The following is an 18504-nucleotide window of genomic DNA, read 5'->3' on the forward strand; positions in this document are numbered from 1 at the left end:
ACAGATGAAAGGAAGGACTTCTTCCCGCAGCGCATAGCTAAACTGTGGAACTGACGGCCGCAGGAGGCATGGATGGCGACCAACAGGGCTGCCACAAAATTGATCACAAGACACGGCACACATGCACCATTTGAACGGCAATGCCCAATTGGAGGGGGGGACCCCTCAAATATTTTAGGGGGGGGCTGAAGGGACCTCGGCCCCAAGAGTTGGCTCCTATGGCCCCCAACTTGGATGGCTTTAAAAGAGGATCAGAGAAATTCATGGAGGACAGAGGGCTCTTGTGTTCGAATCTGGTCGGCCACTGTGAGAACGGGATGCTGGACTGGTTGATGGGCCATTATCCTGATCCAGCAGACTATTATTATGTTCTTTAAACGGGGTTTTGCAGTAATTACATGCTATTTAAAAACAACAACCAGTAACTTGAATAATGAAGACCAACACCCCACATCATCAGAACAGAAAATTAGGGGAAATATATACTGCAGATGTGACTCCAGTGGTTGAAGCACGTTATTCTTGTGCCTGGAAAGATCTTCCATCACCTGAGGAGACACCCCCCCCCTGTATTTCCGTATGAGTCTCCTTAACCTGGCTGCGTCCTGATTGGAGAGAAGCAAGCCTATAACAGGGACTCATGCAGAAATGCAACGGGCAGCCTCCTTTGGAACTGGTCGCTTTGCTGCATCCCTACCCACATTTGCTATCGAACGATTACAGCAAAGATGTGGCAAAATGACCTTCCCTGGACAAGAGGCCCTTTGTAAGGAGGAGAGGTCCAGTGAAGCAGATAGACCCCTCAACAGCAAGCATACAGATTCTGAACTGGTGGCTTGTGGCTACCCTCTTTCTGCAAGAAAGACATCCCAAGAAGGAGAAGGCAGAATAGGTTGACTCAGAGCTGAGGAATCCTAGTTTGCTTATGTTCAGGTTTCTATTGATGCTCCTGCTGTTTTGTTTTCTCCCCGAAACTAGTTTGAGCCATAGTAGTTGAGCCAATGTCCACCTTATCTTTGCATCCTTGTAAAATCACGCTTGTGTTGCTCCCATTTGGGAATCCCTTGCCTTAATAATATAGCAGCATCTATTTTGTCTATAGAGTCATAAATTTGGAGCCGTGTAGGCCTCTTAGTTTAAGTTCAGTGGAGAAAAACCAGAGGGACCCCCCAATTTTCTTCTAATGTTCAGCCAAAATCTCTCCACCTGTAACGTGTCGGGTAGATGAAGTTCTGCCCTCTGCAAAAACAGATAACACACACACACAGCCTCAATACACTTGAAGAGTGCTATCGAATCTTCATCACAGTCTTCTGTTCTCCAGGTTAAACATGCCCAATGCCTTCATTCTTTTCTCATAGGACTTGTTTTCCATGGCTGTCCCTGCTGTTGCTTGAAAAAGTGTGTTTCTAGTCCTTATGACTGTGGGAGATAAGCTTGAAAGCCCATGGGCAGTGAGAAGCCAGGAAAAAAAGCCAGACAGGGCTTTCTTTTCTGTGGCCTGGAATAAGATTTCAGCCCTGTGCTTATTCCCTGGGGAGTGAAGCAGCAGAATAAATTAGGCAAAAAAAGGGGCTTCACTGAAATGCTGAGTTGTTCTATTTAGACAGGGGTGTTGCACTCTTGAGCTTACCGTGCAGGTGTTTGACCAAGTTTTTATTTCTGTTTTCTCCTTTTTGAGTTAGGAAGGAAACAGAAAACTCCTAAGAAATTTACTGGAGAGCAGCCGTCCATCTCCGGAACATTTGGACTGAAAGGTAAATGATGATTCAGATGCATTCCTGTTTTGGGGAAGTATTTTGTAGAGTACAGTTATACCTCGGTTTGCGACCGCCTCCATTTGCAATCAATTGGTTTGCGACCCCCGCGGACCCAGAAGTGTTTACAAAGCGCTCTATCAGTGCTTTGCGCACGCCCAGAAGAGCCCCTCGGTTTACGATGAACTCAGGGAGCGACTGGCTCACCGGAACAAATTGCGGTCGCAAACCGAGGTATGACTGTATTTTGAACTTTCTGTTGCCGAGCAGCATCTTCCGCCTCAGTTTCATGGAGAGCCCTTCGTGTGTTGCAGAGGATTCTGGGAAATATTCTAGGCAGTGCCTTTGGTTTAAGCAAGGCACACACCACCACCTCAAGCTGCTGGGCCTCGCTGTTACCTGGCATGAAGTAAGAGCACATCCTGAAATACGCATTTCAGGAGAACCTCAGCCGTGGCAGGCAAAATATATTTGTGAGAAGTTTGTCCACCATTGCTACAGTTGTCATAGGGAGACCTCAGGCTCATGCAGCACATAATTAAACTATGGAATCAACCAACACAAAATGTGACAATGGCTTCACTAGGGGATTAAACAGCGTCATGGAGGGGGTTAAGAACTATCCATGGCCACTAGCCCTCGTGACTCTGGTTACCTTCACACGGCAGTTTATTCCATTTCCACTCCGTTTTCCTAATTGTTGATTTTCACATTATATTTGGACGTAAAAGGCACTTCTGTAGTGTAATACGGTGCAAGTTTGGCACTCCTTTCCACATTATTTGCAAATGGATTCCCACCCCACCCCAAAGCAAATAACATGGAAATGAGCACTAAGCTTGCACCTACATTCCATTAATGTTCCAGAAGGGGCTTTTACCCCATGTGAAAGCTCAAACAAAATGTAGAACGTAACACTCAGGGAAAAGTCTAGATTACTGCAATTGGTTATACATGGGGATGCCTCTGAAGGCTGTTTGGAAAGTCCAGAATTCACTGGCAAGGCTGCTTACTGGGGCAAGACAGTTTGAGCATATTACGCAGATCCTGGCCCAACTGCACTGGCTGCCAAATAGTTTCTAGGCCCAGTTCAAAGTGCTGGATTTGACTTATAAAGCCTTTAAATGGCTCAGGACCTCAAGGACCGGCTCTCCTCATATGAACCTGCTCAAACTCTGCAATCATCATCTGAGACCCTTCTTTATGTACGAACCACCCAGCCTGTTCTCACCTCTTACAAAAGCAAAATCCTTCCTTTTCTCCAGGGCTGGCGAAAGCAGAGGACAAGGCGAAAGCACACAGGGCAAAGAAACTGGAGGCATCTCTGAGCAGCGCCAGCAATGAAGATCTGAAGAAGAAAACGCCGGGGCCCAGTATAAGAAAGGATGCGGCCCCGACAGCAGCAGCTCCTTCTGCAACAGGTGGGCGGTTTGACCCAAGATCCTTCCTGGTGCACCCTCAGGATTTTCTTTCACAGAAAAGGACCCATTCCGAGGGCCACATTCCCTTCGGGGGGGGGGCGCATGGGTGGGGCCAGAGGCAAAGTTGGCAGAGCTGCAATTGCAAACGTTCGCTTTGGACAGTAGGCTAGTGTCTCAACACACACTCGCACATCCCTCGCCGTCCCCCGTCCAGGCAAGCCAGAGTCACGGCCAGGGTTCAAGGACACAGTTGAGACAGGCAGGAATGCCAGAGGAGGGCACGTGGCAGGATTGGTGAGTTGTGTGGCCAGGGAAGGCTGTGTGGCTTGTGGAACTTGCTCCAACGTGACTTGGGGAGGAGCACCTGTTTGCATGCAGGAGGCCCACTGTTCAGTCACTGGCTGGCGCTGGGGGAGCTGCTGCCCGCCAGTGCATACAATACTAATCTAGATTGACCAATAGTTTCATTTGGCTGAAGGCAGTTTATTTTGTTCCTATCTTTCAAGCCATTGCGGGGAAACCTGGTCGTTTGAGCAAACGTGGTCTGTTCGCTGTACGAGAGGCGTGCATTTTTGCTATCAAAACTTGAGGGATTTTTTATATATATAAAATAGTTATTTAAGTTGTGTGTTCTTTGTTTCTCAATTTGATCCTTTTACATGGCTTTGTATGTTTTGTGGTATTTTATGCATTGCAATTTGCTGTTACTTTTATTGATGACAGATTGATAATTCATTGTCGTGGCTGATAAGTGTTCAATTTTTATTTGCCAATGTTTAATGTTACTGTTTACTATTGAATTCTGATGGATTTCTGAATGTTGCTCTGTTTTATATAAGTTGCTTATTTTAAAGTTATTGTGACTTTTTGTATTAGATTCTTACTATTAATATTTGGCGTTCTATTACGTTTTTGTATGTGTTGGAAGCCGCCCAGAGTGGTTGGGGAAACCCAGCCAGATGAGCAGGATATAAATCATAAATGATGATTATTAATAATAATATTATTATTATTATTATTATTATGGTGCAACCCATATTATCATTATGGTGCAACCCAGCCAGGTGGGCAGAGTATGCATCTGTTGTTGTTGTTGTTGCTGCTGTTGCTGTTACTGTACTTTCCAGTGTTACCTTTTCAAAGTGCACTTTGTGGGTTAATTTGGGCTTTTCTTAAGTGTCCCTCAAGCCACTCCTTTTGGCTTTTAGGACCTGGGCAAGTAGGTATCTGGAGCCAGGGGGGGGGAAACGTGCTTCCCTGGGGAATCTCTTCCTGGCTCGAGGAAGGCAGGATGTTCCAAGCAAAGCACAGCTGCAACCTCTTCCAGCTGATCCACGTTCCCAGCTTTCGAGTCTCTGACCGCCGAGTAAACAACTCAGCAGCAGGCCTAGCCTGTTGCTCGGCAGTGGGAGCAAAGCCAAGCCCATGGCTGCTTGAGACGGTGTCTCGGCTCGGCCTCTTTCTGGCTGTGGTCCCTCATGGGGGCGGGCATTTAGATAAACACCGCAAGGAGTCCCGGAGCTCGTAGGCAGACCCTATGTTTCCTCAGATGTCGCTTTGCTTCAGAATGGAGCCGTCGCCGAAGCCACGCTCCAGCTTCCTTTCCTGTGCAATGACGGTGTCGGCGGAGCTCAGGGAGTATTGTTGTAGATGAGTTTTGCGGGGAGGCGGCACATCTTCTCGCCAGCCAGTCACGATCCCACGCTTTTCAGTGCAATTCTTCATGAACCCTCGAACCGCAAGCAGCCCTTAAAAAGAAAAAGAGGCATGTTGAAAAGAGGAGCGAAAGACTTATCTTCGCAAAAGCTCACTTGTTGTTACTTGGTCTGTTATTGTTACATATATATTTTTCCTTTATCTATATGCAGGAGTTGATAAAGGGACCGCTGAGGGATAAGGATATTTGTTTAAAAAGATGGATGCTAATTAGAGACAAGTTTGTAATATAAGCAGCATGTCATGGGGAAGAAATGGAAATATCTGAGAAAGAGAGTGGGAAGCCAGTTTTTTGGGGGGGAAATTGTGTTAAATTAGTTTTAACTTGGCGTTGATGTGTTATAAATTTGGAAAACGGATAAAAATTAATTGGCACAAAAAAGGAAAAAGGTGAATTTGTTGGACCGGAGCAAATTGAGTTTCCAGTGCATGCAATCAAACAGCGGCCCACAAAACAGCATAGGTCTATAGGACACCCAGGATTTAGCCCCACACAAACTTCCCCTCTTTCTTTGCCTGAAGTCATGGGCTGTCTTTCCTCTTTCTCCAGTGAGCCCAGAAGAGCAGTGGCAGCGGGCGATCAATGAGAGAGGGGAGGTGGCTTGTCCGACCTGCAGCATGATTACCCGGAAGACGATCCTTGGCCTCAAGAAGCACATGGAAGTCTGCCAAAAAGTAGGAAACCAAATGATTATTATTTTATTTATACATACATATATACACACCTTGCCCATCTGGCTGGGTTTCCCCAGCCACTCTGGGAGGCTCCCAAAACAATATTAAAAACATTATGAAAAATTAAACAATAAAAAACTTCCCTAAACAGGGCTGCCTTCAGATGTCTTCTAAAAGTCAGATAGTTGCTTATTGCCTTGACATCAGTTGGGAGGGCGTTCCACAGGGCGGGCGCCACCACCGAGAAGGCCCTCTGCCTGATTCCCTGTAACCTCACTTCTCGCAGTGAGGGAACCGCCAGAAGGCCCCTGGAGCTGGACCTCAGTGTCTGGGCTAAACGATGGGGTTGGAGACGCTCCTTCAGGTATACTGGACCGAGACTATTTAGGGCTTTAAAGCTCAGCCCCAACACTTTGAATTGTGTTCAGAAACATACTGGGACCCAATGTAGGTCTTTCAGGACCGGTGTTATGTGGTCTCGGCGGCCACTCCCAGTCACCAGTCTGGCTGCCGCATTCTGGACTAATTGCAGTTTGTGGGTCACCTTCAAAGGTAGCCCCACGTGGAGCGCATTGCAGTAGTCCAAGCGGGAGATAACCAGAGCATGCACCACTCTGTCAAGACAGTCTGCGGGCAGGTAGAGTCTCAGCCTGCGTACCAGATGGAGCTGGTACACATCTGCCCTGGACACAGAACTGACCTGTGCCTCCGTGGACAGCTGTGAGTCCAAAATGACTCCCAGGCTGCGCACCTGGTCTTTCAGGGGCACAGTTACCCCGTTCAGGACCAGGGAGTCCTCCACACCTGCCTGCTGTATCTATATGGATATAGATACAGTGGTACCTCCAGTTGCGGCCAGGATCCGTTCCAGAGCTCCGGTCACATCCCAAGGTTTCCACAACTGGAGGGTCCGCTTCTGCGCAGGCGCACGTGGCGAAAGACTTCTGGGTTTGCCGCTTTTGCAACCCGAGGGTAACGTAAGCCGAGGTGCTACTGTACAGGAAATTCCCCATTTACGCAGGGGTTACGGTCTGAGGCACTGCGCACATAAGTGAAATCACATATATTGGGAACACCATTGACAAAAGCCTGCAAATTCCCCAATCGCTCCATCCAAACCTCCTTGCTCAAACTCCCAACTCTCCACAGGCCTCGGAAAGTCGGTGCAAGGACTCCTGGGATTGCACTTGCAAAGGCTTGTGGGATTGCTAGGTGCTGTTTTCATGCTGGTTTTGCCCTTTCTGCACTCTTTTAGGGCCGTTTTTGCCCTTTTCCTAGTCGCTACCAGATTCGCAGTGATGCAGTTGCACACATATTGAACACATGTAAATGGAGAGTTGCGTGTTTATTTTATTGTTTTATTGCCAGTAAGGGCTTGGTGGGAAAAGCCCTGCTACTTTATTATTATTATTATTATTATTATTATTATGGAGGGTAAGCCTTTTGGCTATGATGGCTATACTCTGCCTCCACTGGGCCAGAGGCAGCAATGCTTCTGAAAACCAGTTTTGGGTGTGTTGACTTTTCGTTCCGCTTGCTTCAGCTGCAGGATGCCTTGAAATGCCAGCACTGTAAGAAGCAATTCAAGTCCAAAGCCGGTTTGAATTATCACACCATGGCCGAACACGTCAACAAGGTAGGAAACTCTGCTTGCATGTAAAACAAGTAAATGAATGTTCTGCACCGTGGCGACATACTGCCCTGGAACAAGCCGGATTCCGCAACTTGTGTGCTTTTCGCAAGTTTGCATCATTTCCCTTGTCTTCCGACGCGTGTTTTCGGAATTTGTGCTATTTATTGCCAGTGTGGTGTAGTGGTTAAGAGCAGTAGACTCGTAATCTGGTGAACTGGGTTCACGTCTCCGCTCCTCCACATTGGGCTAGTCACACTTCTTTGAAGCCTCTCAGCCCCACTCACCTCACAGAGTGTTTGTTGCGGGGGAGGAAGGGAAAGGAGAATGTTAGCCACTTTGAGACTCCTTAGGGCAAGCATGTCCAACAGGTAGATCATGATCTACTGGTAGATCACTGGATGTCTGCGATAGATCACTAGATCACTTTGGCTCCCCCAAAGAAGCTGAACAACTGCAGCTCCCCTAAAAAAAGCTCAAACATTTTACCTTCCCCCTGACAAAACTCAACAACTTTGACCCGAACCCCCCCCAAAATGGGCCTTCCTCCTTCCTAAACAAAGCTCAACAACTTTGACCTGAACCCCCAGAAATGGGGTAGATCACTGCCAGTTTTTAACTCTGTGAGTAGATCGCAGAGAGATCTGTGAGTAGATCTTGGGAGTTGGCCACCCCTGCCTTAGGGTAGTGATAAAGCGGGATATCAAATCCAAACTCTTCTTCTAATTGTCAAGGGGAGGGGCCGGGGAAAAGGGCCAAGAAGCTGTGCTGGGCACTGGTGCCTCCACACCCCATGACTATTAATCTTGTTCCACAACCCCTCTGGCACCTGAAGTCTCACCATGTGTTGCCCACACACTTTGGAACATCCCTTTGCAACCACGAGGGCGGGGGGGGGGGGGAAGGAAAGCAGAGATTCTCACTTTTCTGCACTGCCATTGCTCTGCAATAGTTGCATAGTATTGGGTAATGGTGCCAGGGTGCTTTCCACTGGCGTTCTTCCTGCCTTTTTATCAAATTCCTCTTTCTGAGGTGTGAGGCAGACAAGGGCCCACGGCATGTACGAAAGGCCTCGATAGCATTGCAGGTTTTCTCGATTCCTTCCCTGCAGCCAGTTCCTGTGGAAGCCGCCGCCCCTCTCAGCGAGCACGAAGAGCGGGAGAGGTTGAGGAAAGTACTGAAGCAGATGGGGAAACTAAAATGCCCTGTCGAGGTACTTCTTTTCGCTCTTGGCTAATATTTCCAGCAGAGAAAGAGTTGGGGAAGCCAGTGAATTTTTCAGTGAATGCAGTACGATCACATTTTACGCATATTTGTCAGGCGCGTTTGACGTTAGGTGGTTGAAGGCCAGCTGGTTGAAATCACACAAATTTAACGCCCAGAAGGCAGAGAGCTCAAAAGCTCTCTTTGTTCAGGGTTTTCCCGGCGCAGAAAGAGCTTTTAAGATCTTGGGATCTCACGAGTGCATTCCAGAGTCCAGTAAGCAAGGCAGAGAGCTGTTGGGGCGCAAGGCAGAGCATGGATGTGCTGTCTTAACACAGATACTGTAAATCTATGGCCCGCAACTGCACTTTACGTTTAAAGCAATATCACGCCCCTTTAAGAAGTCATGGCTTCCCCGCAACGAATTCTGGGAACTGTAGTTTGTTAAGGGTCATGAAAGTTCTCTGGGAAGACGGATTGATTGTTAAAATACCCTGGATATTGTAGTTCTTGGGGGCAGGGAAATAGGGTTTCCCCCCCCCCCAAAAAAACCCCTCTCGGTTCCCAGGATACTTTGGGGGAAATGGTGCCTGTTTAAAGTAGTATGATAATGCTTTAAAGTTCGATGGCGGTTTCCCCCTAGCCATGAGTGGCTGGGAGATTACAGAACTCCTTTCTGGCTTCCTCGCAAGAGCAGGACTCATGATCAGAAAGCAGCTCTGGCAGACACCCTCTTTTCTAGCTCCCTGATTTGACACAACTGCTGGACAGAGAGCCTACAGCTGTTGGCAAATCTCTACCATGCTGCCCTCCTGGCCAGATGAGGGGAAGAAAGGTATATTGCAGAGGAGAAGTGGCAGCAGCCACCAGAACTTTAAGGAGAGCATGGCTGCTGAATCAGGCCAATGTCCCCCATCTGATCCAGTATCCCGTTCTCATAGTAGCCAGCCAGGCGGCCTGGTGGGAAGCTGGCAAGCAGGTATTGAGCCCGTTGGCATTCTCCCTGCTCTGAACAACTGGTTTTCAGAGACACCCTGCCTCCCCACAGTGGAGGTAAAACAACCAATGTGGTTAGTAGTCATTGATAGCTTTAGGTAGAAAGGTAAAGGTAAAGGACCCCTGGACGGTTAAGTCCAGTCAGAGGCGACTATGGGGTTGCGGCGCTCATCTTGCTTTCAGGCCGAGGGAGCCGGCGTTTGTCTGTAGACAGCTTTCCGGGTCATGCGGCCAGCATGACTAAACCGCTTCTCACAATGGAACACCGTGATGGAAGCCAGAGTGTACAGAAATGCCATTTACCTTCCCACCGCAGATGTGCCTATTTATCTGCTTGCACTGGTGTGCTTTTGAACCGCTAGGTTGGCAGGAGCTAGGACAGAGCAACGGGAGCTCATTCCGTCACGGGAATTCGAACCGCCGACCTTCCGATTGGCAAGCCCAAGAGGCTCAGTGGTTTAGACCACAAGCGCCACCCAAGTCCCTATTGATAGCTTTATGAGCTGGTCTCACCTGCTTTTGAACCCATGCAAGTTGCTGGCATTCCCACCACGTCACGTCTCTCCTGTCTTGCTTCCTGCAGGGGTGTGTGGCTACTTTCTCCAGCCTTATGGGGTACCAGTACCACCAGAAGCGGTGCGGGAAGCAGCTGTCCGAGGTGGAGAAGCCCGTCTTCACCTGCCTGCACTGCGGGAAGACGTACAAGTCGAAAGCTGGACACGACTACCACGTGCGGTCGGAGCATCCGTCCACGGTAAGGCCCCCCGAGCCTCTTCCCTCCAGCCCAACAGTTTCATGCTGCTGAGTATCATTATGTTGCAAGACATTGCATTTTGCAAAGTGCTTCCTCACCTTTTATTTTTTTAGAAAAATAGTTTTTATTTGCATTTTTAATACAAAAACAAGCAAAAAAAACCCACACACCCTTCCCTCCAACCCCCAGTTGTACAACTTTCATACCAATCTCGATGCACAACTAAATACCTACTGACTCCCCTTCCATCCTTTTCCTGGTTTCTGTACTTTTCTGCTAAATTGCGTATTCCAAATTTTTAATCTTCAAATATCTTCCTCTGCTAATTTCTGTTAGTGCCTATTCTGCGGGAGTTACTCAAGACCAGCTAGATTATTTACTTGTTTATACTGGTTCTTTCAAATATTCAATAAACATTTTCCAATCCTCCTTATATCCTTTATCATACCTTTCTCTTGCCCTATTCGTTATGCCTGCCAGTTCAGCATATTCAAGCATTTTAAACTGCCACTCTTCTTTGGTGGGTACCATACTCATTCTCCACCTTTGTGCCAGTAAAATTCTGGCTGCGTTGGTGGCATATATATATATATATATATATACACACACACACACACACACACACACACACACACACACACACACACACACCATTCCCAAAAGGAATGTCTCGGGCTTCTGGGGGAAGGTTTTAATGAATAACTTTTAAAAATCATTGTAAATTCCTTTCCAGAATTCCCTGATTACTTTACAGTACCACCACATGTGGAGAAAGGTTCCTTCTACTTCATTGCATTTCCAACATTTATCTTTTTCTTTTATCAACATTTTTGCTAGTTTGGCAAGGCACCGGCGGCAAGGCCACAGTGATCTGCTGTTGGTGTTTGTCTCAGCTTGCAAAATTTGGTTCTTTGAGTGCTGATGATTTTAATACTCCTTATTTTAATGAATTCATTGTTTTGGGTGGCTCTGAACCACCTTGATTTCCCCCCTTTTAATAGAAGGCAGCGTTATAATTATTTTAAATACAGTGCAGCAACATCTTGCGCACATTTAACATGCACGATTTTGAGTGTACGCGGCTGAAGGCAGGCTGGTTAAAAGTATGCAAGTTAAACCCAAACCTGGCGAGGAGTTTAAAAGCTCATTCTCTGGCTTGTGGATCCTGGTGGCAGCCCTTGACATATAGTATCCAGGCTTTTTCATGCTGATGCAGAAGATGGGGCTGAACTTCCCCAGTCAACACTGCTTGTCGTTCTTTGGGTACCCCTTTCCACCTTCACCCCCTTTCCCCCCTGACTTCTCAGCCTCCTGAACAGCCCGAGATAAAGCCTGAAGTCAGCCTCGCCGAAGATTTCGAGAGGACTCCGAGCGGCAGGATCCGGCGCACGTCAGCCCAGGTCGCCGTCTTCCACTTGCAGGAAATCGCCGAGGACGAGCTAGCCAAGGACTGGACCAAACGGAGGATGAAGGACGACTTGGTGCCCGAGACAAAGCGAGTGAGAGCCTGCCACTTACCTGACTTTTGCTGAAGGCGGGGTGCAGGGAAAACAGGGTCTGTGGGTCTTGTTCTGGGGTACTTGTTGGGGTATGTGGCTTGGGGGTTTTTCAGCTGGCTGGTTTGGAAACAAATTGGAAATCAGACAGGCTCTCTCTCTCTCTCTCTGCGCCTGACCAGAGAAGGCAAGCTTAGGGAATCGTTTTTGCAGGACCAGGTGTAGCTCTTCCGACAGCAGGGCTCACAGCTTCAGTACCACTCTGTTGTTGCTTGCAGTGATCATGTTGTACTGAGTTAGCATGCTCTAATCATCTGGGACCATATAACACTGGTCCTGAGACATCTGCATTGGCTCCCAGTAGGTTTCCGGGAGCACAATTCAAAGTGTTGGTGCTGACCTTTAAAGCCCTAAACGGCCTCGGCCCAGTATACCTGAAGGAGCGTCTCCACCCCCATTGTCCAGCCCGGACACTGAGGTCCAGCGCCAAGGGCCTTCTGGCAGTTCCCTCCCTGCGAGAAGTGAGGTTACAGGGAACCAGGCAGAGGGCCTTCTCGGTAGTGGCGCCTGCCCTGTGGAACACCCTCCCAGCAGATGTCAAGGCAATAAGCAACTATCTTACCTTTAAAAGACATCTGAAGGCTGCCCTGTTTAGGGCAGTTTTTAATGTTTGATGCTGTATTGTGTTTTTAATATTTGTTTGGAAGCTGCCCAGAGCTGGGTATAAATAATAAAATTATTGTTATTATTAGCCTACTAGATGTGCATATGTGCAAGGTCCTCAGTGTTTTCTTTCTCTGCCACTGGTCGAGCTTTCCTTTGTCACACTGCCTTGTTGATTTCATCCAGTTAAAGATCTGTTCATTTTGGTGAAACACAGATACACGCACTCCAGCCAGTCTTTTTAAACTTGGGGAAATGAAAATAACAGAATCGTTTTTGGGGAAAAACTTGTTGAAATAATAAGCAGATTAAATGAATAATAATGCAGTTTTTTTGTAGAGCTGTGTTCTAGATTCCGAAGTTTATTAACCACTGCTTCTCATCCGCCAGCTAAATTACACCCGTCCTGGGCTTCCGAAGCTCAACCCGAGGCTTCTGGAAACCTGGAAAAACGAAGTGAAGGAAAAAGGACACATCAACTGCCCTAATAACGTGAGTGCCTTGTTTTCTGCAGGGCTGATTGGAAAATGAAAGGGATGTTTCCCCCCTGTTCTGTTTCATGCTGTGTAATAATGGACATGCTGCAGATTGGAACAGATCTCTTCCTGAGTTCTCACATTCTTAAGGTTTCATGGCCAGGGTGCCCAGCCCTTGAGTCGAAAAAGTTGCCTCTCCCTGATCTCCAGGAAAGGCTTGTTAACAGGGCTGTGGGGAGGTGGGAGGGACATTGTTCCCAGAGCAGGTGAGAGGCATTAGCCGGTTAGCACGGCCACTCTGAAACGGATAGCATCTTTGCCCAGGCGATTAGCCCAATTTCCCTTTCCACATCAGACTCGCAACCGGCGGTTCCGTAAGATCTCCTGTTGCCCAGCAGGCCTCCCGTAACTGCTTGAAAGCGCCTTGAATTTTCAAAGGTCCATTTAGGGACGTGTTTTGCCTGCTAGAGACGGAGCCACATGACTCCCATTAGCAGTAATTAGAAGCATGTGGCAAGATCCCAACAGGCAGATCGCCTGTAAAATTAACCTTGTGACGACAAGAGGGAGCTTGCAAAGAAGGAGAGCCTTGTGGGAATTTGGGGGGTGGGGTAGGGTGGGTCGCTGCAACCCCATGAAAGGGGGAAAGGAGAGGGGGGGGAGATTACAAAACCCTACTTAACATGTGCTGCGCTGTTTTCGCTTCCAGTGCTGCGGTGCCATCTATTCCAGTGTGTCCGGTTTGAAAGCCCACCTTGCAAACTGCAACAAGGTAAGGCGTTTTAAGAGGCTTATAGCCCAACTTCATTATTATTATTACATTTGTATACCGCCCTTAATCAGGAAGATCTCAGGCAGTTCACAGCATAAAAACACAAAATAAAAACACAAAATACACAATGAAAGCCAAAACAAAACAATAACAATAACCACCCACAAACACATATAAAAAGGACACATAGTGCTAATCAGGCAAAAACCTGATTGAAGAGGAACATTTTTGCCTGGCACCTAAAGATGTACAGTGAAGGCGCTAGGCGAGCCTCCTTGGGGAGGGCATTCCACTGCAGAAAAGGCCCATTCTCGTGTTGCCACCCTCCGGATTTCTCATGGAGGAGGCACATGACGAAGGGCCTCAGGTGGTGGGTGATCTCGGTGTCTGGGTCAGTTCATATGAGTAGAGGCTGTCCTTGAGCTATTGAGGTCCTGAGATGTTTAAGGCTTTATAGGTCAAATTCAGCACTTTGAATTGGGCCTAGAAACTAATTGGCAGCCAGTGCAGTTGGGCCAGGATCAGTATAATATGCTCAAACTGTCTTGCTCCATTGAGCAACCTGGCCGCTGATTTCTGCAACAGCTGAAGTTTCCGAACCTTCTTCAGAGGCAGCCCTACGTATAATGCATGGCAGTAATCTAACCTAGAGGTCACCAGTGTATAGACGACAGAAGTTAGACTATCCCTGTCCAGATAGGGGCACAGCTGGGCCACCAGCCGAGCTGATGGAAAGCACTCCATGCCACCAAGGCCACCTGAGCCTCAAGCAACAGCAAAAGATCTAGGAGCAATCCCCAAGCAATGTACCCACTCCATCAGATGGAGTGTTACCCCGTCAACAGCAAACAAGCTCCCACCCATCCGGTCTAGGGAACCACCCACTAACAGTGCCTAGTCTTATATGAACTGAGCTTCAGTTTGTTGGCTCTCATCCAGTTCATTACTGAAGCAAGACAACGGTCCACCAGCACATTTACTGCCTCACTTGCAGATGTCAAGGAGAAGCAGATTAACATGAGTTTCCACGTGTTGATCATCCGTCCTAGCACAAACCATCAAGACTCCCTCATCCTACACCAGAAGTCCATGCCAAAGATAGGAGGACCAGATCCTTTTGGCATGGACTCTCTGCGCCAACTCGGCTTAAGCAGTATGATTATTCATTTAATTTATAATAATTTTATTATTTGTACCTTGCCCATCTGACTAGGTTGCCCCAGCCACTCTGGGCATCTTCTAGCATATATATAAGAACACAATAAAAAAATTAAGCATTAAAAACTTCTCTATGCAGTGGTACCTCTGGCTGCGGATGCCATCCGTTCCAGAGTTCTGGTCAGATCCCAAGGTTTTCTCAACCGGAGTTGCCTGTTCTGCGCATGCGCATGGCGTGGTAGAGCACTTCTGTGTATGCGCGCGGGGCAAAACCCGAAAAAATACTTCCGGGTTTGCCGCGTGTGTATCCCGAGGTGCTCGTAAGTAGAGGTACCATTGTACAGGGCTGCCTTCAGATGTCTTCTAACGGTTGTACAGATTTATCAATCACGTCCTGCAAAGCATCTAGAAGTGATACCAAAATACTGTACAGTCGTACCTCGGGTTGCGAACACCTCTGATTACGAACAACTCGGGTTACGAACTGCACAAACCCGGAAGTATTTTCGGCGCGTGCGCAGAAGCTCATGCGCAAAATGGCGGTTTCGGGTTACGAACTTTTCGGGTTACGAACTGCGACCCGGAACGGATTGCGTTCGTAACCCGAGGTACCACTGTACAATGAAAACATCTGTAAAATAATTGTGTATATAAAAGCAGTTATGGGTACTCATACTGGGCAGGGTATAAGTAATAAATTATTATTATTATTATTATTAGGTGGTACCCTGCGGCATCCCACAGCACAGATGCCAAGGTGCTGAGAGGGAGTGATGCTATGTTATTACCTGCAACCGACCTCAGAGATAGGACAGGGGTGACTGCAAAGCAGGGCCCCAATGCCCGTGTCACAGAGCCAGCTCTGGAGGATGCCATAGCCAGTGGTATCCAAAACCCGCGAAGAGGTCATATAACGGCAATGTTGAGAACCCTTCCCTGAGTGCATAGGCAGAAATCCTTTCCCAAACGTTCACTCCCCGCCCTCAGCTTTCAGTGCCCTCTGCCAAATTCACGCCCCTCGTTAGAAAACGGCTGGCTTGTTCATTCAGATGCTTCCAGTTGTGTGAAGATGCCCCTCTCCTCTGTCAGACGCTTGCCTGCTTCACATGAAGGCCACAGATCCAGCTGCAAACATCCTCCCGCAACTCCCGCTACACCCCCTCTCCCACTGGGAGCTCGTACATCACCTCATTGTCAATAAGGAATATATTACGCATTCTCTAGTGGCAGATGGAGGCAGAGTAGGGAGCTCATTCATTTTCCGCAAGGTCAGCGATAGCAGAAATCCAGGGTTTTAATTAGCTGCTCGGCAACCCAGAAGAGAAATTTCAAAAGCTTTATTGATCAGGTTCGGCCATAAATTAGAGGAAGCCTCTGCTCCTCGTAGCGGGCTGCAGTGTAGAATGAAGCTGCTGTTCTGCTCCATGTGCCAGCTTGGGTAGGCTGGCGCAACATCAGGGATGGCCAGCTCCACGGGGGGTTCAAGCTGGGGCAAGTGGAAGATGTTGCTTCAGCAACTGACAGCTGTTAGCTTTTCTGTGCTAAAACAGATGCCTTGCACAACGCTTGAATATAAATCTTTACTTGTCAGGTTGGCAACAGTTGAACAGGTATTATTCACTTATTATTATTATATTAAATTTATATATTAATGAAAGCAATGTGTTTCTCTCCCTTGAGCCCAAGAGAGGGCTTAGTCCTTTTGCTATCAAACCTGCTTCATAGGAGTGCATAAGTTATTAATCCATAGCTTGCCTGTCCTCACATACTCCTCCAGACAGCATCTGAATTCACCACACTCCCATGTTCTCAAAGAAACAACAGTATCAAAATAAGCAACCTGTAAGGGGGAGAGATTACAGAGAACCCCCCCCTCTCATCAGGAGCAGTTCCTCCCCAAGCAGCCATGAAAGTGCGGGGTCTGAAGGGGCTAGTCAGGAAGAGGAGAGAGAGTGCCAGGTCTCTGGCAGCATGGGAGTGCCCCTGCTCCACAGGCGGGAAGAGAGAGAGGCGGAAAGGGGGGAAAGGGAAAAGACGGAGCGTAGACCCTTTCCCCCAGCACCGGAATTACGGAGGAGGAGAAAGGGGAGGAGATTCACTGTCCCGAGGCTGTTATGTTGGTCGAAATCGCGAAAAGGGGCAGTGCCGGATTCTGGATCGGAATGAGCAGACATGCATCCAACAGCTCGTTACACTGTAAATAGAGTACACCAATAAAGACTGTTAAAAGACAAGCATGTGGGAAGTCGTTACTCTAGAGTAGTCGCAACAACCCTGAGACAACCCAACTGCCACCATTTATTCTTTGTGAAATACATTTACAATGCAAATACAGTACAAATACTAACAGCAACCTCAGAACGGACCTTAGATAAGGTCCATCTAGGGGCGCGCAGGGGGTGTGTGTAAGCTCCTCTGCCAGAAATCCCTCATCTTTTGCCCTCCATCTCACCCTGAGCGAGCTAAGTTTTCAAATGCATGAGCACAGGACAGGTTCTGAGAGGTCCCAGTGAGAGAGTTAACCCTTCCCTGGATCCCCAGGGGAGGTTCTGACCCCCCACCTGAATCCTCCATATTTGAAGGAGCCTGAAGATCCCCTGGCGCCTGAATGGCACAGTCCCAAGGACAAATCTATCCTATGTAGACGATCAACACATCTCCAAGATACCCTCCGGGGCCGAGCTCACGCGGCCGGACCTTTGTCTTGCAGGGAGACCACTCTGTGGGGAAGTATCGTTGTCTTCTGTGTCAGAAGGAGTTTAGCTCAGAAAGCGGCGTCAAGTACCACATCATTAAGACTCACTCGGAGGTAAGTACTGGGCCTTGTCGGCGAAGGACTTTGGGGGGCAGTTCCCCCACTCCAAAAGCCGAAACCCTTGTGAGGCCTACAGGAGAGTGGTCCCAGTGAGCTGGAGTAAATCATTATTCTTTTCTAATAATATAGGAGCAAATTTCAAACTTCCTACTTCCAGCTGACTGAAATTAGTCGCCCAGATTTGCTGCCTTATTTTCCAGTAGCTAATTTTTTTTTTGGGGGGGGCGGGTTCTAGGGAGGGTTTCATGAAGGGGAGGGGACATCATACCCTGCACCAAAGGCAGTCTAGGACAGTGTTTCCCAACCTTGTGCCTCCAGCTGTTTTTTGGACTACAACTCCCATCATCCCTAGCTAGCAAGACCAGTGGTCAGGAATGATGGGAATTGTAGTCCGAAAACAGCTGGAGGCACAAGGTTGGGAAACACTGGTCTAGGATACTCCCTGTCAGGGACTGGGCAGATGAGGAGGAGTGGTGGAGACGGCCGCCCCAAGAGCCTTCCAGGCAGGAGGGAGAGGAGAGGGTATGGACCCAGGATCGTGGTGGTTTGAAACGGGACACTTCCCAGAAGAGGTAGAAAAGAGCTGGGGAATCATGGAGGGTGAGGAACAGGAGCCAGCTAGCAGATGCCCTAGTCCTGAACAGGGACAGGAGTCATATGTAGTAGAAACAGTACAGCAGCTGCTTGACACCATGTCCCTTGAAAGAGAACCAGGTGTGCCCTTTGTGTCTTTGAGCAGAAAGCCAAACAGAAACGGAAATATTCTCTTGTCGGCCACCGTAGGCAGCAGGAGGGGTCTGAGATGTAGAGGAAGTCAGAGGGAAGAGCGGGCACCCTGGGCAACAGCTCTATAGAATCATAGAATCATGGAGTTGGAAGAGACCACAAGGGCCATCCAGTCCAACCCCATGCCAAGCAGGAAACACCATCAAAGCATTCCTGACATATGGCTGTCAGGCCTCTGCTTAAAGA

General features: G+C 48.2%; 1 protein-coding gene across 4 annotated transcripts in view; it reads left to right on the forward strand.

The window, feature by feature from the left end:
* ZNF512B (zinc finger protein 512B) overlaps positions 1 to 18504 on the forward strand; it is a 54648-nt gene that overhangs the window by 19107 nt on the left and 17037 nt on the right. For 3 of the 4 annotated variants that reach the window (XM_060277356.1, XM_060277355.1, XM_060277353.1), the window contains exons 7-16: positions 1680 to 1757; positions 3023 to 3178; positions 5445 to 5569; positions 7113 to 7205; positions 8311 to 8412; positions 9982 to 10152; positions 11460 to 11651; positions 12702 to 12803; positions 13497 to 13559; positions 17428 to 17526. In XM_060277356.1, coding sequence (XP_060133339.1) covers positions 1680 to 1757; positions 3023 to 3178; positions 5445 to 5569; positions 7113 to 7205; positions 8311 to 8412; positions 9982 to 10152; positions 11460 to 11651; positions 12702 to 12803; positions 13497 to 13559; positions 17428 to 17526 — 1181 coding nt within the window. The remainder of the gene's footprint in view (positions 1 to 1679; positions 1758 to 3022; positions 3179 to 5444; positions 5570 to 7112; positions 7206 to 8310; positions 8413 to 9981; positions 10153 to 11459; positions 11652 to 12701; positions 12804 to 13496; positions 13560 to 17427; positions 17527 to 18504) is intronic. The other variant, XM_060277354.1, reaches the window with a different exon arrangement.

This window comes from Zootoca vivipara, chromosome 7 (assembly GCF_963506605.1).
Source record: "Zootoca vivipara chromosome 7, rZooViv1.1, whole genome shotgun sequence".
NCBI classification, from domain to species: domain Eukaryota; kingdom Metazoa; phylum Chordata; class Lepidosauria; order Squamata; family Lacertidae; genus Zootoca; species Zootoca vivipara.